Here is an 11689-nt window from a genome sequence, read left to right on the forward strand (position 1 = left end):
TATTGCACATATACTCAGATAGTACAAAACCCAAATGTGCCCCTCTCCTCCTATAAGAGGTGTGTGATTAAATTCATACAAGTGAGAACAAGTGATCTACTCCCATGGAAAATGAAAGCCCTGCCTGGAGGCCTCTCAGCTCACAGAGGTGGCGATGCCGCATGGCAGCAGGACATGGGCTCCATGCAGTATTACACGGCGCCCACTAACCCCAGGCTTACAGCTTCCATGTAATACACAGAAAAAGAGTCAGCACTGCTAACTAAGGACAAAAAGAAAGTAGAATGCAAATTTAAATGATGACTAGACAAAGTAAAATACGTATGTGCAAGTTCAGCGCGTTTGTTTACTGTGTGCCAGCTACTGCCAGCTTAGCCACATTCAAGTTTGAGAATAAGCACTGAAGTTCTTTTCTGTAGAAAAGTCTTTCTTACTTGTCAGTCACGCAAGTGAGCAATGTGAACTCTTGTTTGAAGATGAAAAGCCTTGTCAGGCACTTTCAACAATGAGTAGCAAAAAAGGAGTGAGAACTCTTGACTCCACAAGGAACCTTTTTATTTAAATATATAAAACATTTTGGCAAACATTCATTTCTTTCTCATTAAATAAAGTAAAATCACTGAATGAGAAGGCATTCCATTAGTAAAAACAAATAAGCAAGCAACCCTTTTTTAAATCTATACAAGAATGAGGCAAATAAGATGCAAATTTATTATTTTACAGATTAAAAAGACTGAGAAGCAATAGTCTGCAAGTAGATACAAGAGAAGGAACTAATGACTGGAGAGTTAAATAAATGTCTTTGCAAAAGAAGCTATTTATTAGGCACTGAAGTCCAAATTTTAATACAGGCTGTTGTGCATCACATTCTGAACTACTAAAAACTGATGGAAGTTTTACTCCTATGCCCATTTCCCCCAGCTGACTGCGTCTCTCAGCCCATCTCACACAAAAGCAAAAGAGAGCTAGGCAAAATCTGAGTGAGGAAGAAGCTGCCTCGAGTGAGGTGTGAGCTCCTCTGAATTCCCGGGTATGATACATAAGGCCACACATTGTTTTGGGCTATTCCCTCATTGCCATGACTACAGTAGCAGTGACGAATATTCACATCTATGAAGTACAAAGAAGCAGCAGTTTAGATGAGTACCTAGCTGAATCACAACTGCTATATTAAAGCTAGGATTGTCTTTAAACATCAAATTCTTTTAATTTTGCAAGATACTTCACTACAAAGCAGTACCACAGATGTTAACGCATCTGAAACATGCTCTATGAACTCATCCAAAGACTACATATGATACATTAGCTTTAGTGTCTCTTTTCCCATTCTTACTAAACTGGGAGCACAGCATTTACAGAACAAGTACACTCTGATCAGGCTCAGTCATTGCTGGCTTAGACATTCTTGCTGTTCACCTCCTGTTTTCCCAGATGAGCACTTTCTTCACTTTGAAACTACATTTCAGGTGCCTTTAAAACGTACTGCTTGAAGCTGTGGTCGTAAGGCGTCTTCCAATGTAAATCCTAAGGATCAAGAGCGTACGGTCAGCAAGTGTTGTATTTCATTTCCAAAAGAACGTACAGCACATAAGGAACACCTTTTTTCTCATCAGATTAGTAGTTATGTAATTTGCAGCAGGAGCAGAAGCACCAGCTAGAATTAAGAAGGCAAATCAAGTGACTCCTATGAAATTCAGTTTTCAGTTGCTGGTGATTTTGTGCATACCCTTGTCTAATAACACTCCCTGAGTTCTAAGACTGAATAATTCTATGCATTCATTTTCAGGAATGCAAGATAAGTATGCGGTTAACAAGAGCATGCCGCTCCAGGTCTCTAAGTCAGATGTTTGATTACTTTTTTTCCTTTTGTTATCTTTTTTTTTTTTTTTCTACTTCTTAAATACATCTGAAATTTGTAAACCTCTCACTTTACTGTCACAGTCTCGCACTTACTACTGTTCCTCTGGTCACCATTTCCCAGCTCAGGATGCTTTCACAGATGCCCTATCTCGTGTCTTCTGTTCATTTACTTCTCTCAGCTTAAAGAAATTATTATTTTGAAGCGTAACCATTTTAGTGATTTTACATTAGACGCCTTTTGAAGAGATGACTGTTGCTCACTTTTTACAGAACTTGAATGATGAAAATTTACAGCAGTGGTGGAAACGATCAGGAAGATAGTAAGCACCTGCATCACCGAACTTGTATTTATTTTGAAAGGAAAACTGCATTATGTTTTCACTCTATCTTGTGCAGCGACTCAATTTTGGAAGGAGTTAAACTGGTTTCATATTACTTTTACAGTATTATGGGGCCGAGATCTTGATTTTGTACAGGGAAATAATGTGTGCCTTCATCCATCCAAATTTATGCATGCTGCAGGGACCACAGATGATTTGGGATGTCCCTCCTTCCAACTTCTGTAGCTGCAGAGTCCTGCTCTTCCCCTCCTCTTCAATCTCTTACATTCTCTCACTTTTAACTTTCACAGCCTTCAAGATTTATGCAAAGGACTAAGTGCAGAAAGAGCAGGATGGGAGATAATGGAAGGTTCCTTGGAAAACAGGTGTCACCCTAGAACTTACGACTTTTTCCCCAAGGCCTTCCATGTAGTACGGCACACTCTGATGGGAGAGCAGCCAGACATGCCTGGATTCCCAGCATTCTTTGCTGGTATCAAGCAATCAGGCATGTTTAGGCACAGGCAAACTGATCCTGACTAAAAGGCATTTAAATGCTTCCCTTTAGTCTGTGTCCTGTAGCTGTTTTTAAAGTAGGACCACCTAATCCCTAAATCACCTAAAGAAAACCAATTCATGTTTTGTTTGGTGTTCCTTGTCCATCCCAGGTGCGACTGGAATTTTAAGATATATTATTTAATATCTTTTATAAGATATAAAAAGTCACATCTCTCCGATACCAACACTATGCCAAATATTGTGTATTTTGGAAAAATTCTCAACTACTGAGAAAAGCAGACAAGGAAAACTTCAGTGATACCACCAGCAGAAAAGTAGAGAGCACTTCCTGAATGAATATCTGTCCCCCTTCTATGCAGAAAAGTGTATTACTCATCTTTTAGACAGAGAGAATTTGGCGTCAAAACTAGGCCTCAGAGAAAGTAGGTAAAAAAATCTACTTTATTTCTATCAAAAAAAAAAGGGAAACTTACCCTAGTCCGATGGCAAGCAGATGAGAAAGAAGCAGAGATGGAAGAAAAACCTTCAAAAACTCTGCTGAGAATATCCCCCCTTTCTTCATTACACTGGTATTTCTCATGCTGAGAGTAGCTGTACGCCTGGGATGTTTAAAAAGGAATTCCCTAGTTTTGAGGAAGAAAACACAATCACAGCATTAACATATACGTATTTGGAAGTAAAAGCTGCATCTGAATTCATCCTAAAACACCGACAGCACTCACTTAGGTGGGATGTTCTCTGGCCTGCTGGACCAATCCCATATCCAATCTGCATTCTTCTTCAGGAGCCTTTCTACTTCTCTCCTCCTTTCCAGAAAGTCTTCTTCAGACTAAAATAAAGACTCATAATCAAACAGTACTCAGGACTGTGAGAGGCAGGAAGTCAGTACTACAAAACAAAGCTCCTATTCCGCATCTATGACCACACGCTAGACTAACTCTGACACCCACTTCTCCCATCTCTTCACACTGTGGACTCTGCATATCACTTCAAAAGAAGTACTTTTATCTAGGATCTAAATAGCAGGAGGAGAGAGGTCAGTCCTCACAGCAGGATGTGAATGGAAGAAGAGACTTTATCCTATATCCATATCCCATATTTGCTTGTGTAAAGACTACCCTGGAAATAAAAGGCCAGAGCCCTGCACTTAATCCCTACGTACAGGATCTAAAAGTATCTCCATTTCACACATCTGCCTGACATTTGGCAGAAGAAACTGTTTGCCTGCATTCAAAACTGGCTGGATGCCATACTTATCTGAAGATCCTTGGTCGAGCCAATACGCACCAAGAGAAACTAATTCCAGTCTCATAAAACTACCTGGCTTTTGGCCAGCACCAGGAACACAGGTGAACTGAGCCCACGTCCACCTGCACACATCTGTGCAGGAAAGAATCCCCAAAGCAAACAGTGGTGTGTTTTTTTCCAAGCAAATTACAGCATAAATGCTGAATAAGAATAGTTTCTTGCTTAATACATGTCCACTAAATGGAGCCAAGGTCCTGTGATAAAAATAGTATCTGGTCACAGTACTAAAATAGCTATATATGCATACATACGCACTTAGGAATGGAAATAAAACTGTTCAGCAACTTGAATTCTTATAGTTTCTAACTTTTCACTATTTGTTCTCAAAGTCCAAATAATAATCATTAACCGTATGAAACATTTCCACTAACACATGTAGCTAACCTAAGGGTGGTAATTCATTCAGCTAGATTCCTGTAGCAGTTGTAGAGATGACAGGGAGAGTTTCACATTAAGGAAGAGGAAATGGGACCACACGCTTCCATGTAATTTTGAGAGGAGATGAAATGTATGTATTATTAATAAGCTATTCAGCTTAGAAATAGGAAGAAGCTGAAGTCCCGCAAGGTTAAATACTGTACGAACAGCAAACACACAGATTTTGTTTTAACACTGGGTAGAAGAAGATAACCCTTGAACTAATACAGACAGCCAAGGAAATCAAGGAGACCCTGAGATGATAACAACCAGCACACACTCAGCTACAGATGACAAACAATGGCAACTGAAAAAGGGAGAGGATGGAAGAAATCACTTTTTCTTTTTTTGTAAAGTAAAATTCAAGAGTCCCAAGTTCTTGCTAGAATTACAGAAATAACATTGCACACTGGAGCACGAGTAACTGAGTGCTGGTAACTTTTGCAAGTTTATCATACATTGTTATTTCTTTTCATGCAGAGGCTTTGAGTGAAATATAATCTTGAATGTGAACAAATGTACAAAATTGATTTAGAGAAAACAGGGAGTTTTTCAAAGCAGCATGTAGAAAAATTAAGGACTAGTTTAAATTAATTAGAATTGTAAAGCTATGGCGGTCCTTTGAAAATGTATGCTATTGGTTGTCACATCTAAGTGACTCTAGAAATTCTTGCTGCTGTCAAATTAACTTTTTAAATTCATAATGCACACAGAGAACATGTGTTCTTGGGATCACCAGAAGCTGGGAGCTTAGTAAGGTTCTGACTGCAGCGCTCTCGAAGTCTAGACTAGCGGTTATCTTCTGTACTATCCTTCCTCTTTCTTTTATCCTATCCTAAAAGCTACTTGTAGGATCTGAAGGTAGCCTTTTCAACTCGTGTCTGGAAAGAGGCATTTAAGAACCCAGCCATTTTAAAAGACAAGAGATCAGGGCGCTTAAATACTTTAGAAAAATCTCAGGCTACAGGTAAAAAAAAAACAAACATCCATGTGAGTCAGAAAAAAAACTACAAAGCCTGATTCTGCAAAGATTATTCTAAGTTATTTAAGTCTTTACATTAGCAGCTTATTTCCTACTGCCGGTTTTCAAACAACAGGAGTAAGAAATTCTTGCTCCCAAAGCAAGATAAGATTTTTACCTGAAAGCTATTCTTTTCTCCACTGCTGTGACTCTCTACTTCCAAAGCTCTGTGACTGTCCAGAGGTGTCTGGGAACGAGGAGGGCTTGATAAAGAGAGAAGTGCAAGTAAGAAAGAATTCATTCAATTTTTTATGACATTGTTAATGGTACACATTAAAAACTAGTCAAAGAAGCTTATGCATAGTACTCCCAAAAAGCTATAGTGCCCTAACCATAACTTAAGAGATTTATCTGTCCATGGATGACATAATCCAGCCATCACATTCAATTAATCTTTGATTTTCTAGCAGTCTGCCAAGAAGCTTGCTGCATAGAACTGTTTTCCAGCAGTGAGACCGTACAATTTGTGCCATGTTACTTACTAAACAACAGGGAGCAAATGATGAATCAAAGTGCGGTTGGTTTGAATTCAAACCACCCAGATGAGGCTAGGAACTTCTGCATCCAATTGTCTATTCTCAGTCCCATAGTTCCTTGTTTTTTTAAAAAAAACCACAAAACCAAAACACAACAAACTTTAGGCTGCAGACTTCACAGCCATGAAAATCAGTTAAATGAAAATAAATTAAGTGACTTAATAACACTGACTGACAATTTCAATCGGATGCAAGTTGTTTTGTTGTGTTATACTCCTAGAAATCTGTTATGTTTTGTAAACTACATATGGGACAATTCTTTAGCAATTACCCAAGAACTATTAACATATATGTCATTATAAAACACAAGTTGCCTTTTATTACCTTTCTCTGTCATTCCTGTTCCAGGCAGCAGTGTCAGGAGCTCTATGGGCTTTTAGATGGGCACTGATGCCGCTACCACAACAACTGGTCCTTTAGAATGACAGTGAGACTGCTCTGCAATATTTTATTTACTAAAGCAATGCTGCTGCCTGTACACAAGCGGCAGATCTGTAGCAAGTTCAGCTGCAGCTGCTGGATTTCTGTACGAGGATTCATCAAAACCCCACACTGGCATCTTCACGAGAGAAGCAAAGTCCTCTCCCCTGTAACTTCTTTCTGGTTTCAGGACATGCTTCTATGCAAGCATTACTCCGGTATTTAAATATCACCCTTTTAAACAGGAAATTTTCATATCACTTCCTCTCTGCACGTGTGTATATATGCACATGCCTATGTATAAATACATACACATATGGAAGCTTTTCGGTATTTGTCTTTGCCTCTTGTGCATAAAAATGGCTTTGTGTAGTAGCGACCTTTACTTTGCTTACAATACAGCATTTTCTTTACCTGTCACAATGTGAACTTTCTCTTGAACTGCTTCTACCAGATTCATGTTGAGCATCAAGGAGTATTTTCTCCATGTCACCATTGTGAATGGAAATAGAAGCTGGTACTTGCTCTTGGCTCATCGGTGTGACGGTGCTTCCACTGCCATTTCCATTACTGCTGAAGTGGAGTTCCACCCAGGAACCTGCTTGGCATAATTGAAAACAAAACCAGAATAAACCAGGTGGACTTGCACAAAAGGCATGTAAAATATGACACTGTTGATCCTCCCCAGAGTGACGTTACAGTACAACATGCAAAAGTACTAGCAGTGACAGCTCGGCTAATAAACACGATGTAATGCCAAAGTGTGGGGGGTGCTTTTGTTAGCAAGCTGGAAAGTCTCACAGATCCACAAAGAAGCCAGTCGGTACATCATGTCTCTTTCTGCAGCTGAAGAACTTTTATTTCAGGATAAGCTTAATTCCTATTGTTCAAAATAGTGGTAGCCAAATAAAATAAATTCAAGGGCTTTCTCAGACGAAGTTTTATTACGTTATTGAAAGTATTTTAGACTCACGAATGCAATAACTGTGTTTTGTTTAGCCTTTTTTCAGTAAGCATTTTTAGGTGTTACTGTTAAGCAACAGAGGATATGTGGCAATGACTGGATCATGTGTTTGCTACTGGCAGTATATTTAACACTGACAGTCACATGTTGCTTTGTTTTTTTTTTAAGAGTGGGCTGAAAAACAACTCTCCTCTGGGCTAACAGAAACCAATGTACAAAGGCCCCATATCTGTCACCAGCTCAAGGAACAGATAATATATGAACATAAGTGTCAGTGGAATTTACCCGTGTAATCTGTTTATGTGCTAAACAACAGTACAACAAGAGAGAAGCATTGTGGATTTCCTAGAACAGTTCACAGGAAATATAACACTAAGGGCAGGAGAAAAAGCACAGGTGAAACTCCCCAGGCTCTGGCAAAAACAGCCAAAAAGATGTTCATAGCATAAGCAAGGAAAGGGAAAGACGCAGACAGCAGTATTTGAACCATTCCAGTGCTAGAGGAATAGAGGCTTGGGCAGAGCTTAGGAAGTAAGCCACGTTCAGGAGAAGAGCAGAAGGGATAAAAGGAGCAGTTTTAAAGGTACACAGAAGGGGAGAAGCAAATGCAGAAATCCAGTGTGAAATATAAACACCAAATGAAGAAAAATATTCCAATTGTGAAGAGATGGAAGGTTCATAAATCAACTGAGAACAGCAAGATGCCAAACTGCTTTATCTTCATTAATAACATTAGTATCTCTCTTCTGAAAAGCCAGATGACTACAAAAAATCATTTGAATAGAAACATACTGAGTTACAAAGTTTTTGCAGAAACATTTCTCAGAAGAGCCTCCTGTACTGCACAACTGTTCTGTTGTTTTGATTGGTTTGTGGGCGTTTTCACCTCCATGTGACTGTGTGTGGTACGTGTCTGGCTATGTGTTCATATCCATACAAACTTTTCCCTACTCCTTGCCCCTCAGATTTATGAAAGCCCAAGTGGTTACTGAAGAACAATCACGAACACTGAGGTTTAAATTAAGATAACAACCAGGTGGAGCTCTGGCTCACTGAGAGTATCAGGGAGCTCTTCGCCACAACCCACCTCAGCTTCCGCTCCTCTGCTTACAAAACCAAAACAACTCCATGCTGTGTGTTTACAACGATCCGTATACACCGCCATGAGTTATTTTCTAATGCAAAGATGCGTACTTCTTGAGGTACACTCACATTTCAACAATCATCAGCACCACAAAGCAAACACAGAGCAAACTAATGCTACCCACCAAAATCTTATGTTCATTGTGCTGTACCCAGCATGACAAAACATGAAGATTTAAAATTATAACAGAAGGGTCAAGGCACATGTGTTTAACACATTTCCTTTTTTTTTTTTAGCTAAGAGTGAAGTTGTTACATTATCATAGAATCACTAGGTTGGAAAAGACCTCTTAGATCACCAAGACCAATCATTCCTATCTGCCACTAAACCATGTCCATAAGCATCTTGTATACCCGTCTTTTAAATACCTCCAGGGATCACTTAAAGATAATATATCCTGTATCTTCATGATGTTAGAAATACAAACAGATAACAGCACATATAATGTGGCAATTCAAACCAAACAGACTGAGCTGTGAGGAAGGATTTTGAAGAAAATTATCTCATATGATGTTCCAGGCCAGGATATGTGTTGTGGGAGTACAGATCTCCATTTAAAAAGCTACTTGGCTAGCTCTGGAAATCTGAGCGTTTTTTTAATATATGGTGTTCCACTGGGAACAAACAAGTTATATATTGCCAGAAACAAACCATCTGCACACAGGTCGTTCACTTCTAAGGTAAATTCGTTTCCAACTTTTGCTAAACACACGATACACACAGCTGACCCTGATCCCTCCTCAAAGGCATTGCCCAACCTGCCTACAGACAGTCCCCTTAAACGAGGAAGGGCTGATATTTACTACAGCACATAAATCTCATAATGACCTGCCTTAAATCCAACGGTTCCTCGTACGCAGCGGAGTACAACAACCCGGTTCTCATCTACACAACCGAGACACCCGGGCTTTGAAAACGTAACCCGTTTTCCCACTGCAGTGTTCACACACAGAATCACACAGTATCACTAGGTTGGACAAGACCCACTAGATCATCAAGTCCAACCATTCCTATCAATCACTAATCAGCACCTCGTCTACCCGTCTTTCAAACACCTCCAGGGAAGGGGACTCAACCCCCTCCCTGGGCAGCCTCTTCCAGTGCCCAATGACCCTTTCCGTGAATATTTTTTCCCTAATGTCCAGCCTGAACCTCCCCTGTTGGAGCTTGAGGCCATTCCCTCTTGTCCTGTCCCCCGTCACTTGGGAGAAAAGCCCAGCTCCCTCCTCTCCACAACCTCCTTTCAGGGAGTTGTAGAGAGCAATAAGGTCTCCCCCAGCCTTCTAATTCGTTTCCCCGCGTCCCCAGGAAGCTCTGGAGGCGGCCCAGCGGGTTACGTGGAGGCAGCAGAACGCGGGCCCTCGTCCCCTCACGGGCAGGCAAACGCGAGCCGAGATCGGGCCGCGAGGGGAAACCCGGCGCCGAACTCCCGTCGGGGCAGGCGCGCCGGGGACCGAGGGAGGGCGGCCGGACAGGCCCTTACCCTGCAAGTTCTCCTCCTGCGGGCTGGGCCGCGACATGGCGCGACCTCCGCTGCCTCTGCGCCCGCGGCGGAACGACACGACGGGGGACGGCGGTGATGCGTCCCCCAGCGCCGGAGCTACACGCGACGGGGCAACGAGCGGGTGGCCGAGGTAGGCGGCGGCGGAGCGAGACGTTGGAGCTGTTGGGGGGGGGGCGCGATGCGGTCGCGGCGGGGCACGCTCTGAAGCGCCAACCGCCAGCGGCGCCGCGTGCCCACCCCGCAGTGACGTCATCGGGAGCCGCGCGCGCATTGGCGGGGGCGGAGCGGGGCGGGCGCCCTCAGGGCCCCTGAGCCCCATGGCAGCCTTAGTCATAGACTCATAGAATGGTTTGGGTTGGAGGGGACCTTAAACATCATCCAGTTCCAACCCCCCTGCCGTGGGCAGGGACACCTCAGGCTGCCCAAGGCCCATCCAGCCTGGTCTTGAACACCTCCAGGGATGGGGCAGCCACAGCTTCCCTGGGCGGCCTGGGCCAGGGCCTCAGCACCCTCATGGTGAAGAAATTCCTCATTATGTCTAGTCTAAATCTGCCCTTCTCCAGGTTATACTCGTTTCCCCTAGTCCTATCGCTACAAGCCTTTGTGAACAGTCCCTCCCCAGCTTCTTGTAGCCCCTTCAGGTACTTGAAGGTCACTATAAGGTCTCCCTGAAGCCTTCTCTTCTCCAGGCTGAACAACACCAACTCTCTCAGCCTGTTCTCGTATGGGAGGTGCTCCAGCCCTTAGATTGTCTTTGCACCCTCCTCTGGACCTGTTCCAACAGCTCCATCTCCTTCTGGTGTTGAGGATTCCAGAACTGGACACAATAGTCCACGTGAGGTCTTACAAGAGAAGAACAGTGGGGTAGAATCCCTTCCCTCACCCTGCTGGCCACGCTGCTTTTGATGCAGCTCAGGATACCGTTGGCCTTCCGGGCTGCCCTCATAGTCAATCACAGACCCTCACAATCCCTCATAGAATCCCTAGGTTAGAAAAGACCTTTGAGATCCTCAAGCCCACCAGTACCTGTTTGCTACTAAATCACATACCTAAGCACTTCATCTCCACATCTTTTAAACATCTCTGGGGATGGGGACTCGGTCACTTCCATGGGCAGCGCTTCCAGTGCCCAACAACCCTTTCGGTGAAGAAATTTTTCCTAAGGTCCAATATGAACCTCTCCTGGCACAACTTGAGATTGTCTTGACCAGCAGGTCCAGGGAGGTTATTTCTCCCTCTGTACTTGGCACTGGTGAGACCGCATCTGGAATCCTGTGTTCAATTCTGGGCCCCTCACCACAAGAAGGATGTTGAGGCTCTGGAGCGAGTCCAGGGAAGAGCAACAAAGCTGGTGAAGGGGCTGAAGAACAAGTCTTATGAGGAGCGACTGAGAGAGCTGGGGTTGTTTAGCCTGGAGAAGAGGAGGCTGAGGGGAGACCTCATTGCTCTCTACAACTACCTGAAAGGAGGTTGTGGAGAGGAGGGTGATGGCCTCTTCTCCCAAGTGACAGGAGACAGGACAAGAGGGAATGGCCTCAAGCTCCGCCAGGGGAGATTTAGGCTGGACATTAGGAAAAAATTCTTCACAGAAAGGGTCATTGGGCACTGGAAGAGGCTGCCCAGGGAGGGGGTTGAGTCCCCTTCCCCGGAGGTGTTTAAGGCACGGATGGACGAGG

At 43.0% G+C, this 11689-nt stretch overlaps 1 protein-coding gene across 2 annotated transcripts; it reads right to left on the reverse strand.

Annotated features, from left to right (window-relative positions):
• Nucleotides 1–538: 538 nt before the first annotated feature.
• On the reverse strand, nt 539–10208 carry BNIP3 (BCL2 interacting protein 3). Of its 2 annotated transcripts, none has more exons than XM_069863188.1 (6): nt 9993–10208; nt 6816–6999; nt 5564–5648; nt 3422–3528; nt 3173–3322; nt 539–1524 (listed from the first exon to the last, which is right to left on the reverse strand). In XM_069863188.1, the coding sequence occupies exons 1-6, from the start codon at nt 10027–10029 to the stop codon at nt 1473–1475; spliced, it is 615 nt and encodes a 204-aa protein (XP_069719289.1). In that variant the 5' UTR covers nt 10030–10208; the 3' UTR covers nt 539–1472. The 2 variants fall into 2 exon arrangements, with proteins under 2 accessions (XP_069719289.1, XP_069719290.1); XM_069863189.1 differs by lacking the exon at nt 9993–10208 and adding an exon at nt 8166–8199.
• Nucleotides 10209–11689: the final 1481 nt, after the last annotated feature.

Source organism: Phaenicophaeus curvirostris, chromosome 9, assembly GCF_032191515.1.
Source record: "Phaenicophaeus curvirostris isolate KB17595 chromosome 9, BPBGC_Pcur_1.0, whole genome shotgun sequence".
Taxonomy (NCBI): Eukaryota; Metazoa; Chordata; class Aves; order Cuculiformes; family Cuculidae; genus Phaenicophaeus; species Phaenicophaeus curvirostris.